Source organism: Meriones unguiculatus, chromosome 7 (genome assembly GCF_030254825.1).
Source record: "Meriones unguiculatus strain TT.TT164.6M chromosome 7, Bangor_MerUng_6.1, whole genome shotgun sequence".
Lineage (NCBI taxonomy): Eukaryota > Metazoa > Chordata > Mammalia > Rodentia > Muridae > Meriones > Meriones unguiculatus.
In genome coordinates this window covers 104755552-104769934 of record NC_083355.1, presented here as the reverse complement: position 1 = coordinate 104769934, position 14383 = coordinate 104755552, and the positions used below count along the sequence as shown (strand labels likewise).

The window sequence follows — 14383 nt, the reverse complement described above, 5'->3', positions numbered from 1 at the left end:
CCCTTTCTATTGTTTAGAATTTCAATGTTCCCCAGGGGTACTCCTGTGAAAGGCTTGAAACCTGGGCTGGTGTTATTGAGATGTAGTTGAAATGTAGTTGTATTGGTAGAAGCCAACACCTTTCTCTTTATCTGAGGAGTGTTTTCCATCCTCTGTGACCAAAGCAACAGAGTCCATTTTCCTCCCTAACTTTTAAGCTGAAGGTGAAAGATATGCAGAAGTGATGCGGAAATGGAATACTTCACAGCTACCTTTGGTTATACAACAGGAAAGTCACGAAGTAGAAACGCCTGCAATCAGTCGGTAGCTCTTCCTACCAGTCAAGCTGAGTACCACAACGGAAAATCACCTGGTGGACTTGAAAGAAACCCTGAGAAAGGCGGTCCAGCTACACTCCTGTTCCTCCTGACTAGAACTGTGGCTGAAGCTAATTTCACAGCTAGCACAGAGGGAAATTATCTTTTCGCCCATTGTTTTGCATTTGTTTTATGGTTTTTTTGTTTTTTTTTTTTTCCTACTCCTTCTACAGACTGAAAGAATAAAGTCCTAGCATAATACGTGACCCTGCTCACAATCTGCCTTCCCGCCTTCCCGGTTCCGAATACGTGACCCTGCTCACAATCTGCCTTCCCGCCTTCCCGGTTCCGAATACGTGACCCTGCTCACAATCTGCCTTCCCGCCTTCCCTGTTCTGGGTACGTGACTTAACTACGGCTTTGTTCAAACCACCCAATCAGACCCCTGTAACTATGCTTCTCGCTTCTGTAACCGCGCTTCCTGCTCCCGAGCCCTATAAAAACCTGTCACCCCAACCGAGGCGCGCGCAAGTCCTCCGATAGGCTTGGTCGCCCCGGGTACCCGTGTATCAAAATAAACCTCTTGCGGCTTGCATCCGAAGGCTGGTCTCGCTGTTCCTTGGGAAGCGGGGTCTCCCCGTCTAGATAGGCTCCAGGGAGTCTTTCATTTGGAGGTCCCACCGAGATCTGAGACCCCCGCCCAGGGACCACCGACCCACCGTCGGGAGGTAAGATCTGCCGGCTTTTTGTTCTGTGAGTCTTGTGTATCGTTGTGAGTTCGTTTCCAGGGGGTTCGAGTCCCCCTGTGGTCTGGACTTGGCCAGGTCATCTGTATCAGACGGAAACTAGAAGGAGCCGACGGGCTCGTACTTCTATTCCGTGCCTCCTGGGAGACGTCTCAGGAGTGCCTGGTAAGGGTAACCCTTCTTGGGTTCCCTTCTGTCTGGAAACACGAGCCGAGTGGGACTCTTTGGGGCGACGCCCCTGAGAGAAGGCTACGTGCTTCATCTGGGAGACGGAGGAACCGGACCTCCGATACGGTCTCCATCTGAATTTTTGTGTTCGCTTTGGCGCCGATCTCGTACCACGCGGTTTGTGTTGTCTTCTGTCTGCCTGATCTTTGTCATAAGTGTAGTGAGTGTTGTTTGTCTGTCTACCAACATGGGACAAACTATCACCACCCCCAAAAGTTTAACTTTGCAGCACTTCAAGGAAGTCCGTGACATCGCCCACAATCTCTCGGTGGAAGTGCGGAAAGGAAAGTGGGACATCTTCTGCTCATCTGAATGGCCCACCTTTGACGTGGGCTGGCCACGAGATGGCACCTTTAACCTAGATATTATTTTGCAGGTGAAGGCCAAAGTCATGAATCCTGGGCCCCATGGGCATCCAGACCAAGTCCCTTATATCATCACGTGGGAATCTCTGGTCAAGGACCCCCCACCGTGGGTGAAGCCCTTCTTGCCTCCCCCTTGCCCAAAACCCATTCATTCTGCCCCCCCTCTCCCGCCTCCATTAGTTCCTACCCCAGTTAACTCCACCCTTTACCCAGTCCTTACGAAACCTACTCCAGAAAAGGACCCTAGCCACAAGAAGACACCCCCGGTCCTGCCGGCGGATGATGGCCCCCTACTGGACCTGATGACCGAACAACCCCCTCCTTACAGGGGCCCAAACCCGGCACAGGAACCAGGGGAGGCAACCGCCAGAGGGGGACCCCAGGGAGAGCCCCCCTCGTCCCCGGTGGCGGGACGCTTAAGGGGAAGACGAGAAGTCACTCCCGATTCCACATCCCAGGCCCTACCGCTACGGATGGGGCCTGACAGCCAGCTCCAATATTGGCCCTTTTCTGCGTCTGATTTATATAATTGGAAAAATAATAACCCTGCTTTTTCGAAGGATCCCTCTAGGCTCACTGCATTGATCGAGTCTATTTTAGTGACTCACCAGCCCACCTGGGATGATTGCCAACAGCTGCTCCAGACGCTGCTGACCACTGAGGAAAAGCAGCGGGTTGTCATAGAGGCACGTAAAAATGTTCCAGGAGACGATGGACAACCCACCCAGCTGCCACACAGAATAGATGCGGCTTTTCCCTTGGAGCGACCGGATTGGGACTTCTCCACTGAGCGCGGTAGGGAACGCCTACGTCAATATCGCCAGTTGCTCATGGCGGGTCTCCGTGGGGCCGCAAAGCGCCCAACTAATTTGGCCCAGGTTAAATTAGTGACTCAAAATTCTGAAGAATCTCCCTCTGCCTTCCTAGAACGCCTCAAGGAGGCATATCGTGTGTATACTCCCTACGATCCAGATAGTCCGGATCAGGCAACTAACTTAGCCATGTCTTTCATTTGGCAGTCAGCCCCAGATATTAGACGGAAGTTAGAAAGACTTGACAATTTAAGAGAGAATACAGTGCAGGATTTGCTGAAGGAGGCAGAGCGGATTTATAACAAGAGAGAGACACAGGAAGAAAGGGACGAAAGGCTGAAGAGAGAGGCAGAAGAAAGGGAGAATGACAGGGAGCGGAAGAGAAATAAAGAGTTTAGCAGGTTGTTGGCCACTGTAGTGACAGAACAAAGGCAGAGTAGACAGGACCTGGGAGGCCGTAGGGGTCCCCGACTGGACAAGGATCAATGCGCCTACTGCAAGGAAAGAGGGCATTGGGCCCGAGACTGTTCCAAGAAGCCAAAGGGCCACCAAAAGGGACCTCAAAGACCCAAGCCTCAGACCAATTTGCTCAATCTGGAAGACTAGGGGTGTCGGGGTCAGGAGCCTCCCCCTGAACCCAGGATAACTCTTAACGTGGGGGGGCAGCCTGTCACCTTCCTGGTGGACACCGGAGCCCAACATTCGGTACTCACCACCTCACCGGGACCCCTAACTGACAAATCAGCATGGGTTCAAGGAGCAACCGGAGGAAAGAGGTACCGTTGGACTACCGAGAGGAAGGTACAACTCGCCACCGGTAAGGTAACTCACTCCTTTTTGCACGTCCCTGATTGTCCCTACCCCCTGCTGGGGAGAGACCTACTTATGAAACTTAGGGCACAAATCCACTTTGAGGGGACTAAAGCCCATATTACCGGGCCGCAGGGACAGCCCTTGCATGTGCTAACCATGCACTTACAAGATGAGTACCGGCTCCACGAGCCTGAGAAACCTGAGTCGCAGGATGTGACTAGTTGGCTAGAGAAATTTCCCCTGGCTTGGGCGGAGACTGGAGGAATGGGTCTCGCCATTCACCAACCGCCCTTGGTGATTGCTCTAAAGGCATCTGCGACTCCTGTCTCTATCAAACAATATCCAATGTCACATGAGGCCTACCAGGGAATCAGACCCCACATTCAGAGACTTTTAGATCAGGGCATATTGGTACCGTGCCAATCTCCTTGGAATACGCCTCTCCTTCCAGTCAAAAAGCCAGGAACAGGAGATTATCGCCCAGTACAGGACTTAAGGGAAGTCAACAAAAGAGTGGAGGACATACACCCCACAGTCCCCAACCCATACAATCTGTTGACTGGGCTTCCCCCGAGATATGTTTGGTATACAGTCCTGGACCTCAAGGATGCTTTCTTCTGTTTGAGGCTCCACCCAAAGAGCCAATCTCTTTTTGCCTTTGAGTGGAAGGATCCAGAGCTGGGAATATCGGGCCAGCTTACTTGGACAAGATTACCACAGGGGTTCAAAAACAGCCCCACCCTTTTCGATGAAGCTCTAAACCGGGACTTGGCTGACTTCAGGGTCCATCACCCTACCCTAATTTTACTCCAGTATGTGGATGACCTCCTCCTGGCTGCAGAAACTGAGAAAGAATGTAAGGAGGGAACAGAGGCCCTTTTGAGAACTTTAGAAATTCTAGGATACAGGGCCTCAGCCAAAAAGGCCCAGATTTGCCAAAGACAAGTTACTTATTTGGGATACCAGATCAAAATTGGGCAAAGGTGGCTGACCGAGGCACGGAAACAGACAATTTTGGGAATTCCAGAACCCAAAAATCCGAGGCAGTTAAGAGAGTTCCTAGGTACGGCGGGGTTTTGCCGCCTCTGGATCCCGGGGTTTGCAGAGATGGCCGCACCACTCTACCCCCTTACCAAACAAGGAACTCTCTTCACTTGGGGGGATGAACAACAGAGGGCCTACGCATCAATAAAAGAGGCCCTGCTAACTTCCCCTGCATTAGGATTGCCGGATTTAAACAAGCCCTTTGAGTTGTTCGTGGACGAGAGACAAGGGTATGCTAGAGGAGTCCTAACTCAAAAACTTGGACCTTGGAGGCGTCCGGTTGCCTACCTGTCTAAGAAACTCGACCCAGTGGCCTTAGGTTGGCCCCCTTGCCTACGGATGGTGGCTGCGATCGCCCTCTTGCTCAAGGACTCTGGCAAACTGACTATGGGGCAGCCAGTAACTATCCTGGCTCCACATGCGGTTGAGGCCCTGGTAAAACAACCTCCGGGCCGATGGCTCTCTAATGCCCGCATGACTCATTACCAGGCTCTGTTACTAGACACTGAGAGAGTGCAATTTGGTCCTGTGGTAGCCCTCAACCCAGCAACGCTGCTTCCCCTACCAGAAGGTCCAGAAGTTCATGATTGTCTCCAGATACTTACAGAGGTACATGGCACCCGACCTGACCTAACTGACCAACCCCTTTCGGAGGCCGACTTCACCTGGTTCACCGACGGGAGCAGTTTCCTGGACAACGGAGAGCGGAGAGCAGGGGCTGCGGTCACCACCGAAACTGAGGTAATATGGGCCAAGGCCCTACCACCTGGAACCTCAGCTCAACGGGCCGAACTCATCGCCCTGACCCAAGCCCTCCGAATGGCGGAAGGTAAGAAGCTAAATGTCTATACAGACAGCCGTTATGCCTTTGCTACTGCTCATATCCATGGAGAAATATATCGAAGAAGGGGACTGCTTACCTCCGAAGGGAAAGAGATTAAAAATAAGACGGAGATATTGGCCTTGTTAGAGGCTTTGTTCTTACCCTCGAGGCTGAGCATTATTCATTGCCCAGGTCACCAAAAGGGGGACAGCTTGGAAGCCAGGGGCAACCGCTTGGCGGACATGACAGCCAGGGAAGTAGCGATGCAAGGAAATTCAGAGGCTCCCCGCCTCATGGCCATAGATCTGGCCATGGCAGAGGCCCACTCCGTCCAAAAACCCTCCTTCCATTTCCATTATACTGAGGAAGACCAAAACCTCCTCAAAGGAATGGGGGCCGCATACAACCCCACAACAAGACTCTGGACTTTGAACGAGCGACCTGTGTGGCCCCTACAACAGACCCGGGACCTGATCAAGTATCTCCATCAACTGACCCATCTTAGCTCCAAAAAGATGAAAACCCTCCTGGACAGAGAGGAAAACGCCCACTATCTGCTAGGTAAAGATAAAATCCTACAAGAAGTAGCTGAAGAATGCACGGCATGTGCCCGAGTCAATGCAAGCCGCAACAAGATCGGTGCGGGGGTCAGGGTCCGAGGACACCGCCCTGGCACTCATTGGGAGATAGACTTCACCGAGGTGAAACCTGGACTCTATGGGTACCGGTACTTACTGGTATTTATAGACACTTTTTCTGGGTGGGCAGAAGCCTACCCTACTAAACATGAGACTGCCAGAGTTGTCACCAAGAAACTTTTAGAAGAAATCTTCCCTAGGTATGGAATGCCGCAAGTACTGGGCTCTGACAACGGGCCTGCCTTCGTCTCCCAGGTAAGTCAGTCAGTGGCCACATTGTTGGGGATTGATTGGAAATTACATTGTGCATACCGCCCCCAGAGCTCAGGGCAGGTAGAACGTATGAATAGAACTATTAAGGAGACTTTAACCAAATTAACGCTTGCAACTGGCGCTAAGGACTGGGTATCCCTCCTTCCCCTAGCGTTGTATAGGGCTCGAAACACTCCGGGCCCCCATGGGCTCACTCCTTTTGAGATCTTGTATGGCGCCCCGCCACCAGCTGCCCATTTCTTTGACTCTGGAATAGCCTCCTTTGCTGATACCCCCTCTCTTCAAGCTCATTTGCAGGCTCTACAGCTTGTGCAACGGGAGGTTTGGAAGCCTCTGGCGGCCGCGTATCGAGAGCAGCTAAGTCAACCTGCGGTCCCGCACAAATTCCAGATTGGAGACGTGGTTTGGGTACGGCGACACCAGACAAGGAACCTGGAACCACGCTGGAAAGGACCTTACACTGTTCTGCTGACGACACCCACAGCTCTGAAAGTAGACGGCATCTCCGCCTGGGTCCACGCCTCCCACGTCAAGGCCGCCACCCCTGAGCAGCCGCCTGACGCCTCAGACTCGGGAACCCGATGGAAACTCCACCGCACTCAAAATCCTCTCAAGATAAGACTGACTCGGGGGGGGGGAACCCTAATAGTCTTGCTTCTTACCCTGAGTATTACAACAACCCAGGCCTCTTCCCCGCACCAGATTTTTAACTATACCTGGATTATCGAAAATCAAGCTGGGGACATTGTTAACACCAGTTCCCAGGTTGGAGCCCAACCCCACTGGCCCAGTCTGGAGGTAGATCTCTGTGCTCTTGCTCTAGGGGCCAGCCCCGACTGGGGAACCCCCGAGGTCGTGTACACTCCGGGGTCAAGCGCCCCCCAGCTAGAGGGCCGTCGCCCCATAGTTCCGGGCTGTCGCAACGGGATTGAGAGAGCAGACCTACATGGCCAGGCAGGGATCTATGTCTGTCCGGGAAGCCATAGGAACAAAAACCTCAACTACAAATGTGGGTGGGCAAATGACTACTTTTGTGCCTCTTGGTCCTGTGAAACTACGGGAGACACCTACTGGGCTCCCTCCTCCAATTGGGATTATATAACTGTTAAGAGAAAAGATCGCCAGCCAGGGGCGACCCCCAACTATATCCCAGATCAATTAAAGACAAAATGTGCCACCAGTAGCACTACAAAGGGGTGGTGTAATCCCCTGCTCATTCAGTTCACTGAGCAGGGAAAGAAAGCGCCCTGGACAACTAGCACCAGGGGTTTTGAATGGGGCATCAGGCTTTATATGCACGGATGGGATATGGGCCTTACCTTTAAACTCAAACTTAAAAAGACCTCACCCACAACTGCCTCTGTGGGACCCAACCCAGTCTTACAGGAGCTCTCTCTACCACGACCTCCACCCCGGCCAACATCACCCCCAAGTACTTCCGTTTCTTCCCCCAGCTCCGCTCGGTTAATTACAGGCCCCACGATGCAACCTCAGGGACCTGGGTCAGGAGGTAGGCTCCTCGATTTAATAGCAGGAGCCTACCAGGTGCTAAACCGCTCCGATCCCCACCTGACTCAAGAATGTTGGTTATGCCTGGTTTCTACCCCACCCTATTATGAGGGATTAGCTATAATGGGCAATTTCTCTAATCATACCACACCGCCAGCAACTTGCTATCCCTCTGTGCAGCATAAGCTAACCCTGTCAGAGGTATCCGGGCAAGGACTTTGTGTAGGGGCCATACCTGCTGCCAGTCAGCCACTTTGTAATTCCACTGCCCCTCTTACCTCAGGAAGTTATTACCTGGCTGCCCCCAATAATACCTTGTGGGCCTGCAACACTGGCCTGACCCCTTGTATATCAGCCCAAGGCTGGAATGATAGTTCTGAATTTTGTATTTTAATCGAACTATGGCCTAAAATAGTTTACCATGAACCAGAAGAAGTTTATAGGCACTTTGAAAAAGGGACTCGATACCCTAGAGAACCTTTGTCTCTAACCCTGGCAATAATGCTGGGGGGACTAACGGTTGGGGGCATAGCCACAGGGATTGGGACTGGGGCCACCGCCCTATCAGCAACCCATCAGTTCCTACAACTTCAACAAGCTATGCATGCCGATCTACAGGCGTTAGAAGAATCAGTAAGTGCCTTGGAGAAATCCTTGACCTCACTGTCTGAGGTAGTTCTACAGAACCGTAGAGGGCTAGATATCCTCTTTTTGCAAGAGGGAGGACTATGTGCGGCTCTAAAAGAGGAGTGCTGTTTCTATGCCGATCACACCGGACTAGTCAGAGACAATATGGCCAAACTTAGAGAGAGACTTAATCAGAGAGAAAAGCTCTTCAATGAAAGACAAAGTTGGTATGAAAGCTGGTTCAATAAGGCCCCCTGGTTCACCACTCTTGTTTCCTCTCTCATGGGCCCCTTAATTATAATTCTTTTAATTCTACTTTTCGGGCCTTGCATTCTAAATAGGTTAGTTCAGTTTATGAAGGACCGGCTCTCCGTCATACAGACGTTAGTGCTAACCCAGCAGTATCATCAACTCAAGCAGCTGGAGACGGAGATTGACTCTCCCTAGACCCGCAGAATGAAGGATTCCATTCTAAGCTAGAAGAAAAATGGGGGAATGAAAGAATAAAGTCCTAGCATAATACGTGACCCTGCTCACAATCTGCCTTCCCGCCTTTCCGGTTCTGAATACGTGACCCTGCTCACAATCTGCCTTCCCGCCTTCCCGGTTCCGAATACGTGACCCTGCTCACAATCTGCCTTCCCGCCTTTCCGGTTCTGAATACGTGACCCTGCTCACAATCTGCCTTCCCGCCTTCCCTGTTCTGGGTACGTGACTTAACTACGGCTTTGTTCAAACCACCCAATCAGACCCCTGTAACTATGCTTCTCGCTTCTGTAACCGCGCTTCCTGCTCCCGAGCCCTATAAAAACCTGTCACCCCAACCGAGGCGCGCGCAAGTCCTCCGATAGGCTTGGTCGCCCCGGGTACCCGTGTATCAAAATAAACCTCTTGCGGCTTGCATCCGAAGGCTGGTCTCGCTGTTCCTTGGGAAGCGGGGTCTCCCCGTCTAGATAGGCTCCAGGGAGTCTTTCAAGACTAACTAGACTAAATTCAATAAACCCTCTTCTGGAAGAAGAGGAAGGTTCCTCCATGATTTGGCCTCAGTTTCAGCAGGGCCCAGCACATCCCACTCATGCCAACACTGGATATTGATTTTTGTCCTAAACTTCCCACCCCTGCATCCTGAAGGGTCTCTGGAGGTCCCCCAAAGACAAAGGCAGCTCCTGGGAAGCAGGAGTTGCCCGTGACTGATATGATAGGGAAGGAAGGAAAAGAGGCTGCACCCATGGATGGGACGTCCCCATCCCCTTGGCACCCACTCACTCTCCTGGGCTTTCCCCTCTATTTGGCTCCACTGTGGGCTCCTTCTTTCCTGATTGTAGTTTATAAAGGCCAATTTTGCAATGAGTTGGCACATAAATTGAGCCTGCACCTCTTTTTTGCACTGCAGTTTGGTTTTTAATAGCTTGATTAGGTAAGACATCCGACTCAGGAAAATTGCTTTGTTTCAAGGAGGCATTTAGGACAACGGGGAGGAGGGGAGGTGTACAACCTTCGTAATGTATCATGCCTAAAGGAGATCCAGCTACCGTGGATCCATTTTAAAAATTCAGATCAGATAAACTAGGTTTAATAATGTTGAGCAGAGGTCCCGAGTTCCCCATCTTTTATGTCGAGCACCCTTTCCTTCTTACCCTGAACTGGTGACTTTTTGTCACTGAAACAAACAAAGCAGTTAGAAAAGAATGCCACCTGATTCCCATCATACCCTTTCAGGGATCAGTAAACAGGACATTATACTCCGTGCTCCAGCTGAAAAAGCTGTGTACAAAGCCGTTTATAGATCTATCTAATTCCAAAACCATCATTAGGTTGCTTTCCATCTTCCCGATTGCACTGGTCCTATCTCCTGTGCATCTTCAAATTTCTTCTAGATGTCCTCGGAACAACCCAGTTCTTTCCCCTTTTCTATTGTAGTTCTCAAGACAACTAGAGGCGGTGCTGGGGACATATTGTGTGAGAGATCCTTCCTGGGAGATGAAACGTGCTCCCGGAAAGGGAGCCCATAAAGCCCATTCTCTTCCTACATATCTCTGTATGTGTGCCATAGTTTGTGTTCTGCGGTGAACCCTAATCAATGCAAATCATGAAAATACAAATTTAAAGGGGACGGAATTCAGCTTAAAATAGACTTTGCCACCGTACTCCGCTCCAACCACACTGCCTCAGCCCAAACTTTGCCTGCTTGGGTCTCGACTTGCTGTCTTCTTTATCTTGACCTCCTTTCCCCTAGATATTTCAACAACCCACTCTACCCTGACCTTCGTGCTATGTGGGATAATTCAAAAAACCATAGACCCTGGAATCACACGCTCTGGCATATGCCAACTGGATATGAGCGTTGACAAGGAATTCTGTGACTCTGTACTTCATTTTCTTGCCATGAAATGGAAGTAATCATGGCATTACCCTTATGGAATCAGTGCAAGGATTGAATGACATCACATACACAAAGCGCAGAGTCTGGCACTAAGAGACGCTCGAGCCAGGGTTGTGATTATGGTTGCCATGGCTGCCTGGTATTTTATCTAACCAAAGGGATGTTGCACACAGCACCGTCCCTGAGCTCTGGTGACTGGGGAGTCAGGGAGATAATTAGGTGTGGACAAGATGGCACAAGTTGATGAAAGCAGAACTAAAGATGTCACCTGATCAGGGATGTTGTCCTTTACCATACTAAAATATCTCAGACACACACACACACACACACACACACACACACACACACACATACACACGGGATAGAGGGGGAGGGAGACTGTATCTTCTCTATTCTGATGTTATCATTTATTGCTCCCCATGTATGATTAAGTGTTTACTTATGATCTGCCTTTATTATCAATTCTTCTGTAATAACAAGCCGTACAGGGGCTAGAACATTGCCTCTTTTGTTTGCTATTTTGTCTTTAAAGGCTAAGAGGGGCTGTGGATTCTAGCACTCAAAGAAAGAGGTAGCTGTATAGATTGTTCTGAGGCCAGACTTCCAAGGACCTGTCTGTCAAAGAGCAAGCACTGGACTTGAAAAACAGAGAAAAGTCACAAACAGCAGTTTCGGGCAGAGGTGTATAGGTGTGTGAGCAGTTTCTTTTGAAGTAGTTTCTTGAGAGGCGAAGGAGCCACCATCCAGGGAATTGTCTTAAAATTCGGGAAGTATACTACTGAATAGCTTCAGAAAGCTTCTGAAACTCACCAGACATACCAGGCCCTTCCCCTGTGTAAATATAAATAGTAAGGGCTGCTGAGAGACCCTCTCGGACCAGCTGCGCTGCCTGGAAGGGGAGCTGAAAAAGACATAGAGATCTGCCAAATTATCCAGAAAAGACACTCCAAACTGCTGAGCTGCTTGCTCACTATACAGTACGGTGCACTGCAGGTTTCCAGCTTTACGGAGCTATCACCCATAGCTGGGTGGGCCTTGCAGCTGTCTTTGAGTCATTCCTGCTTCTTTAAGTAACCCCGTGCCCATATTCCTGTAGGCAACCTGTCTGTCATGGTTTGAATGAAAATTGCCGGCATTAGTCATAGGGAGTGGCGCTGTTAGGAGGCATGGCTTTGTTGGAGGAAGTGTATGTTACTGGGGGAGGGCTCTGGGGTTTCAGAAGCTCCAGCCAGGCCCAGCGTCACTGTCCTGTGTGCCGATCCAGAGGTAGAACTTTTGGCCACCTCACCAGCACCATGTCCGCCTTCATTCTGCTATGCTTTCCACCATGGTGCTAATGGAGTAAACCGCTGAAGTATAAGCCAGCCCCGTTTAAGTATTTTTCTTTATAAGAGTTGCTGGTGGCACACACTTTTAGTCCCAGCACACGAGAGGCAGAGGCAGGTGAATCCCTGTGAATTCAAGGCCAGCCTGGTCTACAAAGTGAGTCTAGGACAGCCCAGGCTACACAGAGAAACCCTGTCTAGAAAAACCACAAAACAAACGAACAAACAAACAAACAAATAAAAAACCCAAAACAAACAAACAAAACCCCCACATTGATCCTACAAGTTAGAATTTGGTGGTATCCACATTTTGGTTTGTTGTTAGTTCCTCATCTGGAGTAAACAGAGGTTTTTGTTCCTATCTCCTCAGGAATAGTTTCCTACAACGAATAGAAACAGACCTCTCTAGGGCACAGCAGCAAAGGGTCACATGAGGACAGCGCCAATTTAGAAACATCGGCAGGGTAGGGTCATAGACAATCCCCTGACAACGCTCTGACTTGCAGGTGACCGCATCGGGACAGCTCCCAGAGGTGGCTGATGGCAGCCGTGATATCTTCTGTGGCCAGAACGACAGCTCAGACAGCCTCCGTAGCTGCTGCAGCCATCCTTTTTATTTTATTTTATTTTATTTTATTTTATTTTATTTTATTTTATTTTATTTTATTTTATTTTATTTTATTTTATTTTATTTTATTTTATTTTATTTTTTGCCACATAGCAGTGGGACCTGTGGCTCCTTTGGGTGAAGGAGGTACAGCTGTGCTGTGACAGTGTCTTGCAGGGCTGATGGGAAAGCCATGAGTGAGAGGGCTTGAGCAACCTAAGCTTACAAGTTTGTTTGTTTGTTTGTTTGTTTTTCTTTGATGATGAGGCTAAAACTTTGCCCTTTTCACTTAAAAAAAAAAAACTTTGTGGCTTCTGTTTGATATCCTCACATGCCTGGCACCAGCCCTTCTCCTTTACATTTATATTACTAAATAAAACAAGGGATATTTGGGCATAAACACTGCAGAGAAGGCCTAGCCCCTAACAAAAGAGTGGTTCTTGCCCTTTTCTAGATAAAGCGAGACAGTTCAAAACCCATCACCACACTTAACATGCAGGTTAAAAGTGTCCGCTTTTTTTTTTTTTTTGGTGAAAATTTTTATCTAGGATTTTTAGACTCCCCCTACCAAGTCAACTGGCAGAAGATACCACCAGATGGAGCCTCAGAAAAGAAAAAACCCCAATAGCACACTCATGGTACCAAAGAACAGTGTTGTTGTTTCTGGAGACAGGGTTTCCCTGGGTAGACCAGGCTGGCAGAGGTCCGCCTGCCTCTGCCTCCGCAGGTGCTGGGGTTAAAAGCGTGTGCCACCACGCCTGGCTAGTGTTTTTTAACCAACTGTCGTGGACATTCCTGAAACCCACGGAAACAATGCAGAGTCTCAGAAACCTGGAGACTCGGTAAAGAGGAGCAAGAGACAGCGCGAGAACTGTTCTGTTGATAGGACCCTCAGGTGGACTGAGAAAACTTGAGTCAAACACTGCCGGGCCTCTTCCGTGGGCCTCGGGTCCAGCCCACCTGGGGTGATGTCCCTAGCGCAGCAAGGTGGAAGCTGCTTTCCTGCCTCCTCAGTGGTTAATCATGGGAGAACACGAAGGCTAGTCTGCGTTTCCTGCGCCCTGGGCGGCGTCACTCCTGCTCTCTCCCTGCCTTTTCTCCCTCTCCCCACCCTCCCCGCCCTTAAAACCGCTGGGTGACCCACTTGCCACACAACCTCCCCTCTGCCTGAATACCTACTGCAATCTCTGCCTCCCCACTCTCAACCCTGACTAATGCAAATGCGTTGTAGGCTACTTCACGGGTTTTAAAAAGCTTTTGAATTGTCTCATTTAAATTTTATAACAATTCTGTAGGGCTGACAAGGCAGAGGCCATTAAGACCATTTTTTTTTTCTTCTTCTTCTACAGAACAAAACCAGACATGAAGGAGCCTCAGAGCTGGTCTTGCCTGAGAATGTTTCTATGCTTCATCTGTACATGAAAAGATTGAACTAAAATTACCAGTTTTCGAATATTCTCTTTCTTTTTCACTGTAGTCTACAAGAAGAAATATATTCTATATCATTTCCTAGCACTTACAACTGCATGTCCATAAAACACAGTTTCAGAAGTTATTCCTAAGAAACACAGCACCCTATTTTTTTTTAATTATTTATTTATTAGATTTATTTTTAAGTTGCTCTAGGTGATCCTCCCTACTGGATTCCCGGGCTTATAATTCAAGCAAGCAACATCAATTTCCTGAACTTCAGTTCTCCGTCTATGAAATGGGAGCAACAGGGACTGGTGAGATGGCTCAGCAGTTTGTGGTTCTTGCCACGGTGGAAAAAATGAGACAGTTCTACACAGATAGTCAGGGAAGTAGGTTCCAGATCCAAGTCAGCCAGGGTTTAACCACAGGCATTTTTGTCCAAAATGGCCTCCTTCCTGGTTCTTCCCCAGAGTCCCTTGGG

The 14383-nt window shown here is 49.6% G+C and overlaps 1 protein-coding gene across 1 annotated transcript; it reads left to right on the top strand.

Annotated features, from left to right (window-relative positions):
• The first annotated feature begins 1457 nt into the window (after positions 1-1457).
• On the top strand, positions 1458-9043 carry LOC132655285 (uncharacterized). Its single transcript, XM_060388021.1, is given in 1 exon segment — positions 1458-9043. A coding segment is annotated over 1 exon segment (7164 nt). The 3' UTR covers positions 8622-9043.
• Positions 9044-14383: the final 5340 nt, after the last annotated feature.